This window comes from Balearica regulorum, chromosome 1 (assembly GCF_011004875.1).
Source record: "Balearica regulorum gibbericeps isolate bBalReg1 chromosome 1, bBalReg1.pri, whole genome shotgun sequence".
NCBI classification, from domain to species: domain Eukaryota; kingdom Metazoa; phylum Chordata; class Aves; order Gruiformes; family Gruidae; genus Balearica; species Balearica regulorum.
The window spans coordinates 196,041,286-196,060,294 of record NC_046184.1 but is presented as its reverse complement, the minus strand read 5'-3'; the positions used below and the strand labels follow the sequence as shown (position 1 = coordinate 196,060,294).

At 53.5% G+C, this 19,009-nt stretch overlaps 1 protein-coding gene across 1 annotated transcript; it reads left to right on the top strand.

Annotated features, from left to right (window-relative positions):
• The first annotated feature begins 514 nt into the window (after window positions 1–514).
• On the top strand, window positions 515–5,528 carry PDX1 (pancreatic and duodenal homeobox 1). Its single transcript, XM_075742969.1, has 2 exons — window positions 515–929; window positions 4,472–5,528. The coding sequence occupies exons 1-2, from the start codon at window positions 527–529 to the stop codon at window positions 4,858–4,860; spliced, it is 792 nt and encodes a 263-aa protein (XP_075599084.1). The 5' UTR covers window positions 515–526; the 3' UTR covers window positions 4,861–5,528.
• Window positions 5,529–19,009: the final 13,481 nt, after the last annotated feature.

The following is a 19,009-nucleotide window of genomic DNA, read 5'->3' as shown; positions in this document are numbered from 1 at the left end:
AACCCCTCCAGGAGCCGTATTCCCACCACCACCACCCCGGCCCCTCGAGGGTTTTCCTCTCTGGTGGGAATGAGGAGCTGGGGGAGCAGCACGGGGAAGGAAAAGGTGGGTTTAGGGGCCATACCCCCCAGAACGCCCCGCACGTCGGGGCAATCCCCGACCCTCTCCCCGGCTCCGCAAGCCCCCCGACCCCGCAAGCCCCCCCCACCGCGGGGCTTCTCGCCCCAAAGCAGGGAGCGGCACCCCGCGGCGGATTCGGGGGGTCCCGGGACCTGTCCGGTTAAGGGAAAGGGGTTGCGGGTCCGGAGCCACCCCGTGTGGCCTCTTATGGGTCGTGCTCCGCCCAGGAGGGCTGCGGGAGGGCTCACGTGGGGGGAGCGGCGCCTATGGGGAGGCAGCGGGAGCCGGGCAGGGCGGCGGGGCCCGACGGGGCGGCGAGCTGTCAAAGAGGCATCCCGGGCGCCGGGAGCGGGAGCCAGCCCTATGTGTCCCTAAGCTGCGAGACCCTCCCCCGTCCCCGCTCACCATGAACACCGAGGAGCAGTATTACGCCTCGGCGCAGCTCTACAAGGAGTCGTGTGCGTTTCAGAGAGCCCAGGCGCAGGATTACAACCCCAGCCCCCCCGCCTGCCTGTACATGGGCAGGCAGCAGCAGACTCCTTACCCCAGCGCCTTAAGTGCTCTCGAGCAAGGCAGCCCGCCAGACATTTCACCTTACGAGGTGCCCCCCATCACAGAGGATGCCGGGGTCTCCCACCTTCATCATCACCATCACCACCACCACCACCCTCATCTACCTCCTCCCCACCAGGACGCGCTGCCTTTCGCAGACGGGGCGGACACGGGGGCGATAGAGGAGCCCCGAGTGCAGGTACCTTTCGCCTGGATGAAGTCCACCAAATCGCACGCCTGGAAGGGACAGTGGACCGGTAAGCCCCGCCGCCTCCCTCTGCCGCTGCTCCGACGCTTGTCTCCCTCTTGGCGGGCAGGAACCCTCCCCTGCACCGGCTCTGCTCCCGCCGCTCGAATGTAGCCTGGAGAGGTTCTGGAGGGTCGCTTCCCCGGGACGCTCCCTCCCCCCCTGCCAGCACCCCGAGACCTACTGCTGTGGGGCTGCTACCGTCGGGTTGAACGCCGGGCTCGGGAGCCAGCCCTCCGGGCCCCGCTGACCGGCTCGCCGCGCCCCGCGCTGCCCGAGCCCTGAGAAATTATTAACGAATTATTTTTCACCAATTAACTAATTGCCGCCCGGGGGCGCGGGCGCTGCCGCCCCGCCGAACAGGGGGTCTCCGCGGTGCAGGCGCTCCGCGGGCGCGGTGGTCTCCCCGTGGGGGACGGGGCCGCGCGGGGCGAGGCCGGGGGCGCGGAGACACCCGCGGGGTGGAGCGGGCGGGGAGGCGGCTGGCAGGGCTGCAAGGGCACGGCACAACGCGGCTGCCCCGCGTCCCAGCGCGGACCGTGCAGCCGCGGAGCAGCCCCCGAAACCCCGGGGCAGCCGCTTTGCCCTCTCCTCCGCTGCCCCTCGGCTCTCCCTGGCGCCCGGGCGGCAGAGCCCCTCTCCCATCCCGGCGCCTCTATCCCACCCCCTCGTGCTTCCCGATGGGTTTTAGCAGTAATTGCACCTTTCCAACTGAAAACCCAGAGCAGGGGAAACAATGCACAAACGAAACAGAGCTGCCAGCGACGGGAAGAAACTCTATCTAGGCAGAAAGTTCCGCTGCCTAACAATATTTCTGTCTCTGCCTGCACAATGTTATCGTGTCCTGCGCCTTTGTCACGCCTATACGGCAAATATTATATCAATGGCTTTGTTCAAATAGACAGTTGAAAAAAGGACTGCAGTATTAAAATCACCATGAAATAGTTTGGGAATTGCATCGGGCAGCCCGAGGGCGGGGGGGGTGGGTGCGGGGGGAGGAAGGAGAGGCGACGGTCCCCAGTGCCCACGGGGGCGCATCCACCGGGAAGGGGAGAGGAGCGCTGCCCCACGCCGCGGATTCGGCGGCAGAGATTGTGCCGGGGGGGGCGAGCAGGGAGAAAAATCAGATCGTTTTCCTTGGGTTGAATGAATTTCTGGGGAAAAAAAAAAAAAAAAAAAAAGATAAAGCCAAACTCTCAAACTACCCTTTTTTTCCTCTGACTCCCGTACCCGAGGAATGACCAAACGCGCAAGCAAAACGAAACTTTTCCCGTAAAAGCCGAAAACTCTTCCCCGCTCTTCCCAGCTCAGCCGGGAGGTCCAGGCAAGGGCTGTGCTGTGCATGGGATGTGTGTGCAAGCACACGCCCGCACGGGCTGTTCCTATCGCGGGTGCACGGTGCACGCCCGGAGAGCGAAAGTGGCACAACGCTACGCTATACATAACGCTCGTAGCCAAACCCCAGTATATTTTGGACGGTATATATTGCAAACTATATAGCCTAAGGGTTTATTTTTTATGGAAACCCTTGGGATTGTGGTGTCCATGGATTCAGCGGGGCTTTGCGTTGTTATTGCCGGGAAAAGGTGCCCAGAGAGGCCGCGGTCGAGCCCGGCCCTGTGACACTCGCCGTGCCCGGCTCCGGGCTCTGCCGCCCGCGGGGCCACCGACCCAGGGGGCTGCCAGCCACCTCCCGGGGGTCGCCTCGTGCTGCGGGCAGGGCACGGCGGGGAGCGCGGTCCGCCGAGCCCCGGGACCCGGCCGGCCACGGCCCTCCGGCAACCCCCGGTGTTCCGCCTCCCGGCAGCACCAGTTGACTTTACCATAAAAGAACTTTTTTTTTTTTTTTTCAGATCCATACGTGTATATACATAGGTTTATAACTACAAACATTTTTATGCATATACATTTATTCTAATATATATTTTAGTATGTATACATAGGTGTATATGCACAGGTTTGTGTTGATAAACATTTTTCTGTATGTACAAATATTTCAATATACATTTCAAATACATACACACACATAAGTTTATATACATAGGTTTATATTTATATTTTAAACAATTATATATATATTTTTATATATATATGTATATAAAAAACCATTGGAATAGGAAGATGAGAGGTGGGAGACCCCACGTAGCTCTCTTGAAATGGCTGTTTCAGTCTGGCTGTTCAAACCGCCGTGCCCTGCAGATGATATCGCCACCCAAAGCATGGCTCCCGGCGTTGGCAAGAGCGGCCGTGAGTTTCAGTGCCCATCCCCAGCCCCTCTCGCCGCCGCCGGTACCACCCGGGCCACAGCGGCCGCGCTGCGAATGGAGATCCCGGGGCTGCCTCTGTTTCCGCGAACGCCAAATCCAAGGTTTCACCAACCTGGGGAAACGGAGGGGCTGCGGTCCCGCTCCCGGCCCGGCAGCCGCGCCGGTGCCCGCCCCGTTGCCTCCCGCGGCGGTCCCGCCGGCTGGGAAAGGGCGGAAGCCTGCGTGGGCCCAGGGCTGCTCGGTGGCGATGTCCCACGGGACTCCCCGCGGCCTTCAACCTCCTGTTCCGTGAAATTTCTCCCCACTTTTTTGCGGCTTCAGCAAAGGACGGCGGCTCCATCCGAAGGCCCCTCGGGGAGAGCCGCCCGCCGGCGGCAGCGCGCTCCCCGCCGCGCCGCCTCCCCGGCACCCCACCGCCCGCGGCCTGCGGGCCCTCCGCTGGCGGGACGGCCTCTCCTCCGGGCCGTTTACCAGGAGGGTGAGATATCTGAAATTATATTTTGTTTGGTTGCGTGTGAGTGTGTGTCACACAGAAAAAAACAATTTTTGTTGCTATTGCTTTGGGTTTGTTTGTTGTTGGTTTTTTGTTTTGGTTTGGTTTTAATTTGGGGTTTTTTTCCCGGTTTGGTTTGATTTTTGAGGGGCTTCTTTTTCTTTTTCTTTTTCTTTTTTCTTTTTCTTTTTCTTTTTCTTTTCATTTTTCTTTTTCTTTTTCTTTTTCTTTTTCTTTTTCCTTTCCTTTTTCTTTTTCTTTTTCTTTTCCTTTTTCTTTTTCTTTTTCTTTTTCTTTTTCTTTTTCTTTTTCTTTTTCTTTTTCTTTTTTCTTTTTCTTTTTATTTTTCTTTTTTCTTTTTCTTTTTCTTTTTCTTTTTCTTTTTCTTTTTCTTTTTCTTTTTCTTTTTCTTTTTCTTTTTCTTTTTCTTTTTCTTTTTCTTTTCGAATCTGAGCAATTGCTAGGCCCTGGATCCTTCAGAGCTTTCGGCAGCATGCTAAGGGTGGCGCTTAAGCGTCTCCCCCGGCTTGAGGGACGGCATTTCCCTGAAAACCCAGACCAAATTATTATTAAAAAAAATATTAAATTGTTATAAAATAAAATAGCAGCAGTCCTGACAGCTGCCACCAGCACCGCCTCACCGTGCCCGGCTGAGGGGGCTCCCCGAGGCCGTCCCCTCGCTCCATTTGCTCCCCCCGCGTGTCCCCCGCGCCGCGCTGCAGTGCGGGTCGTGGCCCCCGCATCCCGAGGGGGCGGTCGGGCGGGCCGGGGCTGACTGTCCTTCCTTTCCAGGGGGATCCTACGTGGTGGAACAGGAGGAGAACAAGCGGACGAGGACGGCGTACACCCGGGCGCAGCTGCTGGAGCTGGAGAAGGAGTTTCTCTTCAACAAGTACATTTCCAGGCCGCGGCGGGTGGAGCTGGCCGTCATGTTGAACTTGACCGAAAGGCACATCAAGATCTGGTTCCAGAACCGGCGGATGAAGTGGAAGAAGGAAGAGGACAAAAAGCGAGGGGCGGGCAACAGCAATGACCCCGAGCAAGACTGTGTGGTGGCCTCCGGGGAGCTGCAGGGCAAGGAGGATCTCCAGCCGTGCCCCCCCGGGAACTTGCCCTCGGGGGCCGCCAGGGACCTGCTCGCCCCCAGCCTCGCCCCCAGAAGGCAGCAGGACTCTCGGTGAGCCGCGGGGAGCCCCACGTCCCGGGCCGGGGAAGCGGATGGGACCGGGGAGAGGGCCGAGAGGGTGGCGCCGGCTCCCCGCCGCCGTGCCATACCGTGGCCGACTCTCGCCGCCTTCCCCCGGGGACACTCGGTGCCTCCACTCCGAAACTCCCGTCCTCCGAAATTAAATAAAGGGTCTTCGGCTGTAGCAAAGAGAGACTCGCTGCGGGCCGCAGGGCCGGAGGAGGCCTCAGCGAGACGCCGGGATGGCGGCGAGCCCGGCCCCACTCTCGCCGGGCACCCCGCGCCGCAGCGGACCCTCCGGGGCAGCTTCCCCCGGGGAAGGCGGATCTAGGGCGGCCACCGACGGTGTGTGCAATCCTGTGTGCACGGAGCGGCATGGAAACCGGAGGAGAAGCGAACTCACGCCGCCTTACCACAGACGGCTGCCCGGTCGGGGCGTCGGTCAAGCGCGGACGCGGAGCCGAGCATCCCATCCCAGACCTTCCCGAGGATGGCACCCCGCCGTTCCCATCCCTTCGAGAGGCCCCTTGTCATCGGCTCTACCGAGGACTACTTCCCCAGGACTATTCCTTATTTCGAAACTGGAACTTGTTTTGTTTCGTTTTCTTTTGCCTTTGGGAAAAAAAAAAAAAAGAAAAAAAAGAAGAAGGGAAAATAAAAAAAAGCCCGTGCGTCCTGCAGGCAGAATTTGTCTCCCCCAGTGACCGGCTCCCGATGACCGGCACAGGTAGCCAGACACTCCTCCGGGCTCCCCCAGCGGCTCCACGGCCGTCGGGGCTCCGCGGCGGGTGGCGGGGGCTCCGCGGCGCGCAGGGCTCCGCTCGCCTCCCCGAGGGGTGGGTGCAAGCCCGGGCATGCGGCAGAAAATCCGTGGGTGATCCCCGGCCAGGGGGCAGAGGCAGATCGGGCTGTGAGCCGAGAGCGGGACGTGTCCGACGGGATAGAGCTGGTCCCAGGGACATTTGCCTCTGGGGAAAAGCTCCTGCCTCTCTTCCCTCTCACAAGTTCGGACTCTGCGTCGGAGCGAAGAAACCTCCCTGCAGCACAAGCTCCCGGCCCAGCGTGCGGGAGAGCCTGGCTCCTCCGGGCTGAAGCGGGGCAAGAGCCCGGCCGGGCGCTTCCCTGCGGGGAGCCGGGCAGCGGGGGCTCCGCCGCCGACCGTCCCGGACCCGTCCTGCCTTCTCTTCAGCCGCTGCCCGTCTGTTGCCAGAAACATCTTCCCCGTCGCCACAGGCATTTTGTACAAGGGAAACGAGCTGTTCCAGTGACCGTGTAAAACAGCGTCGGAAATTCAACTAAGTGGCATCAAACCAAAACTGGAAACAGAAAATAGCTGCTGGAAGGAAGCAGGAGCTGCCCGGGTTTGCCGCGGGTCAGGCGGATCAACCTTCTCTCCTCGACGGGGTGGCTCAGGATCTGCTCCCCCGCCCAGGCAGCAACAACCCCTCAAGCATCCCTCGGGGAGAGCCACAGTCCGCCCCGGGCTGCGGGGCCGGGAGTGCCGCGGGGGGAGGAGGAGGGCCTGTCCCACCCTGGCCAGAGGATGTTCCCAGTCCCACGGCTGAAAGCGAGGGGGAGAGGAAGTAGCTTGCCACAGCTCTTTGGGTTTTTTCCATCTTATACGAGACCTAACAATAAGGTGGAGACTTGAGCTGAAGGCGTAATTCGTCTATTGCATTTCTTTTCTTTGGGGGCATTAAGATGTGTGTGCAAACAGGGACATTTCTGGTCATTTTTCCTGCAAGTTGCCTGAGAAATTTATCATCCAAACCTGTATATCCTTATTCATCAAAACACAGTCAATGAGTGAGAACTTTACTAATGATTAAATGAGCAAAATTCAAATAAAGCTGTTCTGCTTAAGAAGCAAAGCACCGCATTAATTGAAGTAACATTTCTTAGACTTTGGGGGGGGTCATAAAGCTATTTTTAAACCTCAGCATTGCTCATCACTATTTATTAGCATCAACCTGTCACACAGTGGAACAACTTCCACGTACCTTTTACAATGTCTGGCATTGAAATTGCAATTTGGGAGCCACTATAAAAATAGATCTAGCTGCAGAAAGGATGTCTGTCACACCAAATACTGCGACAATCTGCTGAGATTCATACGGTGCATTGCCCTGGGTAAACAGCATACACAGTGGCTGAAATTTTGCCTGTCCTTTCTCTAGTATAACACATTCAGTATCGATTTTCTCCATGCATGCTGTAAAAACAGAGAAGTTGCAGAATTGATATGAATTGTTTGACCACAGTGCCAAGGTATTTTTATGAGTGGAAGTAGAATCAGACCTGCATGGTTTAGTTTTAATGAATAAAGTCGTCGTCTTCAAAGAATTTACATGTTTATGGTGTTAGCACTTTTATATACATATGTATTCATGCTTTTTACAACTGCATCAACTGAAAAAAAAATAGCATTAACTGAATCAAGACAGCTCTGGGACATTGTAGAGGTAACCTTCACCTGGTAGAGCAGCCAGCCCTGCACTGTGCTGGGGAAAGGCAAAGCTGACATGGAGAGTTATAAGGCTGCTAGAGTTCTTGTGCCATGTCACCTCACCAAAACTGGTTGTCCAGACATATCTATTTTTCCTAGGAGACATCCATCTCTTATGAAATAGTTCACAATTTATATTATGAAATAGTTAATAATTTATATTTAATCACCTTTAACCCTAGGATAGGGTTTCCACAAGACATTCTAAAAATCCTGACTTTTAAAATTAGGCAAGAGATGAAAAGTGTGAGATATCTTTTTATTTTCTTCTTTGGTAATACTCAAGTCCTTTAGGCATGTGTGGGAGAGGTATGTCCCCAAGAACCATATGTATTCAGCATTAACTATTTTAAGGAAAATCTGAGCAAGACTCAGGGCAATTTTCCCCTCCTTGAGTGCACCTGGCATGGGCATCCACAGCACCAGGAGCTATAGAGATATCAGTTCTACCTGCAGCTCCAGGGCGAGACAGTGAGGCTGCAGGACTTGATGCAGCTTTACTGCTCCTGCTTTTCTCAGATGAATCCCCCAACACTGCAGTAAAATCTTTCTTCTCTGCTCCTGTGCTACCGAGATATTGACTGTTATTACATGAAGGACCACAAGGCAGGGAGTATTTAGTGCCCTGGTCTTTCTCCAAGCAGGGCTGAGCATCTGATGTGAATGGCATACAGCTAGGCAAACCCTGGCCAGGAGCTGGGCGCTGCTGTCACACACAGGCCAGATCCTGCCACAAAACGGTTGTTGGTTTGCTGCCATCTGAGAAGCTGCATCCAGCAGCCCCTGTTGGGGCCGTGCTACCACCATGCTTTGGCTGAGGCTGGGAAAGGGAGACGGGAGCTCCGGCACTGCCCCTTCTGCTAACCCTGCTTTACCTCCCACATACAGGACCCCGCAGTGATGGCCATATGAAAGGTAGGATCGGGAGACTGTGCTTGTCTCCTCCACTACAAACCCATACATTTGCCTGAAAATCCCTCCATATGTGAATAATTATGCCCATAAATCAATTCTGAAAGCAGTGATTTAACTAAAGGTGTGAAAGTCTTTCCAGTCCAATGCTGAAGCCTGCTACCTCCCACACTGTAGTTTCTGCTGCTGCCGTGACCGTGGCTGAGGAGAGATGTCGCAGGCTGAGAGAAGAAACATTGCTCAGGAAGGCTTCAGTGCTTTGAAGTGGAACCAGGGATGGGATGCCAGCCCTGCAAGGACCATCAAAACAGGGTCTCCTGCTATGATCTGGCCTCCACACGGGGCAGAGTTGGCTGGGAGTTAAGCTTTGTGTTTCAAGGCTTCCTTTGGGAGTAGAAAGAAATGTCATTGGGCTCCCTTCACTCCTGATGGCTTATAGAGTTGCTCTGAGGAGAGTTTTTCACGTGAGTGTGGGCAACCTATACACACACACATGCACACGCATGGCTTCCAATAAACTGTGACGCAGAAAGGCAGTTCCCTCCCTGCTGTCTTCTACCCCGGATGGGGATAAGAATGACCAGTCTTCAAGGATATTTTATAGCAGTCAGGAATGTGTCTGGTTTAGTATCCAGACAATGAAATGTGGAAACACTGCAGTGCCCACGTTAGTAGTGAACACTACCTACTTTCATTTATCCACTACTTTTAGTTTCATTTATCATTTGTCTTCATTGCTCCTGTCCCACTGGGTTCCAGCATTCTTCACAATATCTTTCTGTGCACCTTGCCAGCACCGATGTGCCCCAGCAGTGCTTTAGCTGTGAGCAGAAAGAATGGTGGAGCAAAGCGGAAAGTGCATGGAGACAAGGCTTCTCTTCGCTTCTGCCTTTCTCCATCTCCTCTCCTTCCACCACTTGCTGTCCTGGTGTGCAGCTCCTCTGTTTCCCAATGCTTCTGGGATCACAACATGTGCAGGGACAAATAAAACGCAGAGGAAACGAGCTGAGTCCCTCTCTCTTCCCAGCATGCCTCGGTGATGAGTCAGACCTGGCCAGCCTCGTTCATGGAGTAGGAAACTCAAACACGTGGTTCCTCTACTATTAGGCCCCACGCACTTGCTGCCTCGTATCAGGAATTGTTCCAGGAACCATTTGAATAGCAGCAGCACCACTGGAAGGAGGAGAGGGTGCGGTTGCGCTGCCTCTGACCAACGTGCCTTTAGGTGGAACCTCATGTTCACAGGAGCCCTGATGCCTGGCTCCATCCACCAGTATCCACTGGTCACAAGAGGCAGGTGTCTTGGTAAAGAAACATTTTCTTCATGGATGAGCCAAAAATACATTGAGAGGGAAGAAACTTGAGAGATGAGGGTGAACTGGATCAACAGGCCAAGAACAGAAGCATCTCAAGCAGGTGTGGAGCATCCCACTTGGAAAGCATTGGCAAAGAGGGAGTCGCTGGGCTTTGTTTCATGACAGAGCTGGTCTGGGTATGATGAGCTGGTGCCAGTGGCAGCTTCATGTCCTCCCTGTCCCTTGACCCAGACCCAGGGGCAGAAAAGCATCTGGCACAGTATGCTAAGGATTCAAGAGTAAAATACATTTAGCAGGCATGGAAAGCAGAGGGGATGATGGTTTGTGTCTCCACTTGCAGGGCTGGACTTGATATTGGATAGTGGAAACGAGTTTTCTCCACGAGCAACTGGTAGCGTGCTGGTATTTTATCTGAGCAGAGGCAGTATGTGCCCCTGTAAATTTAGCTGTGCCTGTTTGGGACATTCCCTGCGGACCTCAAAGCACTGCGCAGAGGCAGGCAGGGATTAGTGACTTCACTGGGGTTAGAAGAAGCCAGAATCAGGACAGGGAGCTCCCTTTGGAGAGAACGGAGGGTACCCACAGCCCGTGCCGGGAGACCAAGCTGTCTCAGGACCAAGGTGGAGCTGGGGAAGGGACACCCGGTCCTGAGCTATGCAGAGGTCTGTGTTTGAACACCACTTCCCTGGGCCCAAACCCTTCTCCAGGGAAAAGCAAACAGTTAGCTGCCAGGAGCCTCAGCTGGGTGCGGCATCGTAGGGCTCCAGAGTCATGTTTCGAACGCAGCCCCTCCTGGAGAGGAGGCTGTAACTCTCTGTAGCAAGTGGTAGTGAAGCAGACCCCTTGTATCCTGGCTTTTAAATACACTTCAGCGCAACTGCTCGGGTCCCTCTGATTCAAAATACGTGTCTCACTCCCCGCAGAGCTTCCAGCAGTGAGAGCTGATCTGTCATTGCCCTCTCTCCTTTTCCACTGCTAACCCCTTCTTGGTGAGTCAGTATTTGGCTAAGGGTGAGACTGCGTGAGGTGACATTGCTCAAGATAAGCTGGCAGAATTGCAAGTCTTGATTTTTTTTAGTCCACTCTCTAAGCTGAATGTTTATCCCAAGAATGAAAATCGCCAAAAAGGGGGACGAGGAGAAACCCCCACTGCTTTGAAGGTGTTAAATCCTTTACATTGGAGTGAATGTGGTAAAAGTAGTTGTTAAAGTCACAGCTGGTTCCTGGAGTTGTGATTGCAAACCTGCTCACAGCTTCACCCTCTGTGCCACATCATCTATGGTTTGGTTATATTCATCCCATAGACCTTCTTAGTGAGACAGTTTCACTTCACATAGGAAGATGTACACCTGATGGCAGGTGTACAAGACAGCACTTTGAGCTGTGCATGAGATCAGGTGAAGGTAAAGACAGAGAAAAGAACCATAATGCTGCATGACACTTACATGGAAATGATGGGAATTCCTTGGGAGCATTCCCAGAAGGAGCAAAAAGAGAACTGAAAAAAAAAAGAGAACCGGAACCACTGAGGTTTCTACTCCATCTTTCTGCCCAAAGCAGGATCACTCCAGACATATTGTTCTGTCCCCTTCATTAAGACCTACAAAGCTGCAGATTTCCCAAACTTCCTCGTTCCAGCGCATCACTATTCCTACCATGAGTGCACTTTCCTAACATCCAACCAGTCTTGCAATTATCACCTATGGATTCTTGTCCTATGGACAAGACAGTATTTCTTCATAACAGCTACTCTTCATAACAGCCTCCCAAGAAACCAAAGGACAAGATTTTGAGAAGAAAAGGAATTTCCTAATCTCCGGCATCAAGAAAGCTAATTAGAGACTAGTAGACACATCGACAAGAGCAGTTTCCCCAGAGCTCAAAAAGCAGAAGCTGGAGAGGGTGGGCCTACGAGACAAGTAGAGGAACAGCACTCTGAGCGGTGATGGAAGGCAACACCGTCAAGGAGTGGGCAGGCAGAAGGATGAGCTGGCAGCTGAAAGCAGGAGGGGTCAGAGAAGAGGCAAGTGGAGGCTGAAGCAGTTTGGTTTGTTACGGGGAGAAGCCAGAGGGAGGCATTAATGGAGAAAGGTGAAGAAAAAGGTAACTGATGTAGTGCCAAGACCTCAACAGCTAAAGGATTATGATGCCAATGAGCTCATTAGCTGGGAATGCCGTTCTGCTTCTAGGGAACAAGCCATGATACAGAAACCAGGTGCTCTGTGTATTTTACTTAGCTGTTAATTGCAGCTTGCACCTTTCCTGCGGAAGCTTAATTCCCTCTTGCGATGTGATGGAGTTGGCTCGGCTGCCCCCACGTTCTTCCTGGTGCATGCACTATGGGAAAGTGTTGGGATTCCAGCAGAGATTCCGATTTCTTGCAGTTTCTCTGCACTAGTGTTTATTCACTGTTATATGCAGGGTTTGTTCTGACTGTCCCTCGTCAGTACAGATCAGGTACACACAGCCCAGCTTGCCCAGGACTCTAAATAAAACTATTTTTGGCAAAACATCTCATAGAGTTGCCTCACAGTTCCTGGGAAAAATAATCTCAAGTGCTTTAGATGTAGGCACTGGAAATTGTCAGGAAAATTGCAAAGATGTGAGAGATAAAAATCTATTTGGGATGGCAGATTTACGCCCTGCTCCAGTAAAGTCCCATTAGCTCCTATGCCTGCTTTTATCCCATCCTCTCGGCTCGGGCCTGAGGAATGAGGTAAGCCACACACCAGCACTGCTCACGGAAGGTCTGAAAAATCCTGCCCTCCCAGTGGAGTCCCTGCGATTAGATGACAGAGGGCTGGGAGCAGCAATAGCTGGTTGGAAAATCTCCGTGTCTGTGCTTCTCCAAATGCGGTCACTAGATACATCAGGGCTTCATTCTTCACTGGGGAGAGGGATGCTCAGGATGGGGACAACTTTTACAGGTTAAGGTCAGGACCAAGGAAGAAGCAAGCTGGAACCTGCGAGCCATGTCAGCACCAAGTTGGGGAAGTCAGACTGAGGGAAATGTGGTGTTTCTTCTGCACGCTTTTGTAATGCCAGCCTGGCTCTCTGCCTGGTTATGGAGCCTGGAGTGGGAGATGGAGGAGGATGCAGCAGGAGCTAAAAGCCAGCCAGGGAGAGAGCAACTGGAAAGACAGTACTTCCCTCCATGGGACAGGGAAAGAGCTGAGGCTGGGGGCCGGAAGAGTGCCAGAGATGAAGAGAAGAGGCACAATTTGCTTTCAACCTCCCTCTCTCCTTCAGGGCTACATAGAATGAAGGCCAGGGCAGAAAGCAATGATGCAGATGGAGTAACTGTCAGACAAGGGTAGAGCTGGGGAGCACCGATGGACAGGAAGGAGCCAGAAAGAAGTCACATCCCAATCTAAGGGTGCAGTGGCATGTCACATTGAAGTGCTAGTGCTACCTCTCTGCCTGCTGTTTCTGTAGCAAACATGAAGCAGCTGGATGAGACAGCTCAGCTCACCGATCCAAAAAAATACTCAGTGTCCTACAAAAAGTGCCATCGCTCTCATTTTCAGAAACAGTTCACCCTGCACTTGTATCTGCACTAGCTTTGACACAAAGCAGGAGCTGGGTGCTCCTGTAAGATCTGGGGGCCAGGAAAGAGGCAGGGAGGCAGGCAGAGGAGAGCGATTCACAAGACCATGGATGCAGCACAGCTGCTAGAAGAGTGGGGAGAGGGAGTAAAATTTGTGGGAGGTGATTTTACCCAACAACTTGCAAAGTCCTTGCAGGGCACTTCTGTTCCTCTAACCCCTCCTAACTTCTCTGCTGGATGTTAGTCATGCTTCTGGCCCAGACAGACTTCTGCTTAGGGATGAATCCATAAGAGAGAATAAGAGATGGGTGAAAACCTCAGGTACCTTCAACAGCTCCTTATGGAAAGTGAGACTGGGGAAGGGGGATGTTCACTGTGCAGCCTTGGGTGTCTTCCACTAGTACAGCCTCTGCATGGGGATCCTGAGAGAGGGGAAAGTTGCAATTGCAGCGCTCAGGAGCGGGTCTCAAGCCCATGTGTATGAGAAGAAAACGAAGGCTGCTCAGACAAGCTTGATCCTCGCAAGTCCTGTTTTCCAAGCATTTGGACAGCTTGAGGAGGTGGTTAGGTGTAGTCCTGTCAGCAATGCCATGACTATAGCCAGTGTAACTAAGGAAAATGAGGCTGGATGAGGTGAGCCTTTGAAAATGCTCCAGCTCTATTTTTGAGGAGTCCCCTTGCCATCACCTTCACCTCCCCCCACCAGTACTGTCCTGTTTGAAACTGGGGTAATACATTCATCTACTTAGGGCATATACCAGTTCGATGCTCTCCTCACTGTCATTCTCCTGCCTTGTCCTGCTGAAGAACTTCCTTGCCTTGCTTAAGTTTCCTTTTGAGGCCTAATACATCCTGGCTGTTGGCCACCTTTATATTTTTGCTGACACTCCAGGACATACCCCCCTTTGCCAGTAATCTCCCCATCTTCTGCTGTCTCTTAGATGGTCCCTGCTACATCCAGATATGTTCATTCACCCCACGTAGCAAGGCATCCTGAGCAAAATGGGACTAAGGGAAATTTGATGAAAGAGAACCTTCAGATGGGCAGAGACTGTTCCAAGTGAGGGCATGGAAGAGGCATAAAGCCAAGAGCCAGCAAAGGACACCTAGGCCATGGTCCAAAGCTGACTGCAGCCGACAGAACTGATGTGAATGGACTTTGGACCACACTCTTGGAGAGCAGCTGTGAAGGAGGATACCAGGGGTATAATACGTGTGGAAATCTGAGGAGAGAAAAGTAAGGACGAGGGATTTGTTTAGCCATTCAAGCACGGTTTGTGTGGGACATACAATGGCTTTCTTTAGTGCCACCATGGCTCTCCAGATAGTGCCACAGGCGTTTGCAGGTTCTACTCCATGCAGCTGTGTTTTACAGGACAGCAACGGCCGATGCCTTGTATTGCAGCAGCAACAAGTATTTGAAGAAAAGGGAAAAAACCTGCAGAGGGAGGAGGACAAGTGGCATTGTACTATGCTGCTCAGTGCTACTGTGTTGCTCAGTGGGAAATGGATGCTGAGCGGTTTCAAAACTCCTGCTGATCCCTGGTGGCACAAGCACGTGGAAGGGAGGGAGGGTGTGCCAGCCGAGGCAACCCCACTCGGGAGGTCAGACCAGGCAATAATGCAGTCCCGAGGAGGCGGCGGCGCGTTTCTCACTGCCAGCTCTAATTTCTGCTGTTCACCTTTGCAGGAGAGATGCTGCTGGCAGTAATTCGATGGAGTACGTCGGGTCTGGCAGAACGCAACCGGAGCCGGGTGAAATCCCCTTACGGAAAACACCGGTGGCTTCGCTCTTAAACCCGGAGGCATCAGGGTCGGAGCGCAGGACGCGCCGCAGAGCCGGCAGGGAGCTGCCCGCGGAGCCGGGGGGGCTGAGGCTGGGGCTGGGGCTGAGGCTGGGGCTGGGGCTGAGGCTGGGGCTGAGGCTGAGGCTGGGGCTGGGGCTGGGGCTGGGGCTGGGGCTGGGGCTGAGCCTGGGGCTGGGGCTGAGCCTGAGCCTGGGGCTGGGGCTGAGGCTGGGGCTGGGGCTGGGGCTGAGGCTGGGGCTGGGGCTGAGGCTGGGGCTGAGGCTGAGGCTGGGGCTGGGGCTGAGGCTGGGGCTGGGGCTGGGGCTGGGGCTGAGGCTGAGGCTGAGGCTGGGGCTGGGGCTGGGGCTGGGGCTGAGGCTGAGGCTGGGGCTGGGGCTGAGGCTGAGGCTGAGGCTGGGGCTGAGGCTGGGGCTGAGGCTGGGGCTGGGGCTGGGGCTGAGGCTGGGGCTGGGGCTGGGGCTGAGGCTGAGGCTGGGGCTGGGGCTGGGGCTGGGGCTGAGGCTGGGGCTGAGGCTGGGGCTGGGGCTGGGGCTGGGGCTGAGGCTGAGGCTGGGGCTGGGGCTGAGGCTGAGGCTGGGGCTGGGGCTGGGGCTGAGGCTGAGGCTCCGCCGCGCCCCCCCCTTCCCGCCCACGGCCCGGCCCGGCCCCGGCGCCTCCCGCGGCGACGCTGCCACCTGCCGGCCGCGCCGCGCCAGCGCAGCCACGGGCCGGGCCCGGGCCCGGGCAGACACCGAGCGCCCGCGGGTCCCGGGCGGGGAAGGGCCGTGCTGCTCCGCTGGTAACGAGCGATCCTGGGCGGCCTTTTCTTTTTACTTTTCTTTTCTCTTTTCTTTTCTTTTCTTTTCTTTTCTTTTCTTTTCTTTTCTTTTCTTTTCTTTTCTTTTCTTTTCTTTTCTTTTCTTTTCTTTTCTTTTCTTTTCTTTTCTTTTCTTTTCTTTTCTTTTCTTTTCTTTTCTTTTCTTTTCTTCTTTTTCTTCTTTTTCTTCTTTTTCTCTTCTCCTCTCTTCTCCCTCTTCCCTTCCCTTCCCTTTCCCATTCATTCATTCATTCATTCATTCTCTTTGACTCTGACCCCCTTGACTTTGACCCAGAATCCACCCACGGGGCAGTTACAGAGCAGTAGTGTCTCCCCAGAGGGAGAAGTGATGGGGGCAGGCAAATGGCAAAGCAGAGGAGGGCTGGGGAATGCAGGCAGTGAGCATAAGGCACTTGCTGAGCAGCGCAAGGTGGAACAGGGACTACAGCTGGGCTCTGCTGCAGATTGGGAGTGACCAGCTGTGGTCCAGACCTTCCTAATGCAAAAGGCACACCCTCCTGGAGCATGTCCCATGCCCATTCCAGCCCCACAGCACAGAGATGCTGCAGTAGGAGCACTTTTGTCTGTGAAGAAACAGGTAGCAAATCCCTACTGGAAGGCAAAGACTCAGGTTGCTCTTGGTCAGTGTGCCAGCAGGTTGGGATTGGCAGATGGGTGTTGGCAGCTGTCCTTACCCCAGCCATTCAGTCCTACCAACTGCACAGGCTCAATTCTGTGCAGCTTCCTGGCAGAAATCAATACTGTAAGTTCAGCACAGCTGGAGCATCTATCCCAATTCTCCTGCTTTTGCCTTCCTGTTGAGAAGAGAGTAGATCCCCTGGAACATCTCACTGTGGTCATGTCTCCAGCTATCCAGGACTTCCTATGAAAGCACATGAAGGAATGCCTTTTCCCAACTGGCTTATGTGATTTCAATGCCATTTATGAATCTGAGACTACATCTACACCTGTAAGTTGAGCATGACCCAGATCACTCCTCAGCACTGAGGCCAGCTGTCACCAAATGGCCCATATGCAGACAACTTCTCTGTTACCCTCTAGGACAAGTTGGTTGCACCCAAACCACATCCTGGGAACACTCCCTTGCTTGTACCAACTCTCAAACCATGCCCAGGACTTCTTTGGGCAAGCAGTAGCTGGCCCAAGTCAAGAGATGACTGTGGACCACACTAACCCTTTACCAACCCAGCTGGTTGAGCTGCAGTGCCCAGGAATATTCCCTAACACTTTTGAATTCATTAGGACAGATGTAGGAATCTAGCCTGACCTTTGCTTCTGTGGCCTCTCAAGTGGGCATCTTGACAGCAGCCAGGAAGATTTCTGTCATCTGAGGAGGTTCTCGATGACTTTAGAAAATTTCTATTTGAGTGAAGAGATGCCACTATACTGAGCTTGACTTTGTGAGACAAGTACTCTGCTCTTGGGTTTTGATGCTGTAGGGTCCCAGGGCAGTGAGCAGCTGGGACCCAGTCTGAGAGCCTCTGAACCAGGACTGACATGAATTTCAAGAGCACTACTGTAGGGATCTGAGTGCATGCTGATTTAGGAGAAAGCAGAGTCTCATGTCTTTTATAAAACAACATACAGAGGGTGTGATGTTCACAAAGGAAAAATATACTGAGATTAAATGTCAGAACTGTTTCTTGAAACATTTAAAGCCAGATAAAACCATGCTGCTGATTCCTCCAGCATGAATCATCAGTTTGTGCTGACGTGCTCCTAACAGTTGACACGGGCCCTTGCTTTTCCCTGGGCTGGGAGGAAGGGACTGGTGGGCTGGGCAGGCTGGGTGACTGGGGAAGGGAGTGGCATGGTGGCACACTGTGAGGGACCTGGCTGGAAAGGAGCGGTGGCTGCTGAGGTGTCACTCTTTCCTGTTGCATGGAGTTTTTTCTGGGCTTGTGGGGTTTTTTTGTTTTGGTTTGGTTTTGGTTTTGGTTTTTTGTGGGCTCTGCAAGCTGCCGTGGTGCATTTACCTATGCCCTTCTCAGCAGGGTCTCCCTTTCCTCTGGACCTCAGAGCAGATCACAGGCTGGTCTGAGCTTCTCACCGACGACAGGAACCTCACACGGGGCACAGGCAGCTGCCAGGTCGGGATGAATGGCACTGCTGCCTGCGTTGGCTGGGCCTGGGCTCCTTCTGGGCAGGGAGGCAGCAGGTACCGCTGAGGAAAGGGGAGCTGGGCATCCTCCTGCCCCCAAGGGCACTTGGCACTGCAGCCCCAGCTCTTCCTCTTCCTGTTGCAGAAGTGGCCTCATTTCTTATCTCTGAGACAGGAAAATTATTTCTTGCATTTCCTTTCTCATGCTACACTTGAATTTTGCTGTCTCATGCATAAGGGGCCAGCACCAGGATAACCGTGCGATGGCAGCTCCCAGCCCATGGGGGATATAGGATCACTTTCCTAGGCTGAGAGGGAAAGGAGATGGCCTTTCAGGTGCCCACGGTAGGATGCCTGAGGAGGGATGTGCACGGAAGGAGGCTGGACCCCCCCCCAGCCCCTGGACCACCATGAACTTTGCTGGGGCTGCTGAGACCTCACTGAGTCAGCCCTGGCTGCCCCTGCTCAGGGAGCTGCTTTCCTTGGACCAGTGTTGGGGCCGTGTTTTCCTGCCCCAGTTCAGGAGCATGTGCCCACAGGCAAAGAGATAATGTAGGGCATGTTTTACCGGCAGGAGCTGTCGGCAGAGGCCAAGCCTTCAGGAATGGAAAACACCTTTGGAACCATGTTGGGAGCTTAGCAAGGGAGTGACCGAAAATGAAAGAGAGGTCCAAAGTGCTGCTCTGGCTTTGGAAGTACAGGGTGTTGTTACCGGGAACAGAAAAGGATCACTTCTCTAGATTGAAATCCTGGAGGAAGAAATACACTCCTGATAAGAAAAAGTCACTTTTTCTTCTGAGTCACTACATTCCTAGGAGTTGTTGCGCAAGATGTTTTTAGAGACCCCTTTTCAGCTCACGGTGGTTACCTCTACATCTATAGATATATATAAGCATCTTGATGAGGATCAAAGAAGATCTAAAAAAAATGGACACAGAAACAATATATTGTACTTACTATATATGAAAAATTAGTGGTTTGGTTTTTTTCTATTATTGCAATTTATGGCTCAGAAGCACATTTTTATTGTAAACTAGAATAAATATTCTTTGGTACTGCTGATAGGAGGTGATTCTCACCGAGATCTAATGTAAATTCCCTCTCTTGTTCTTACTTTTTACAAATAACAAAAAAAAA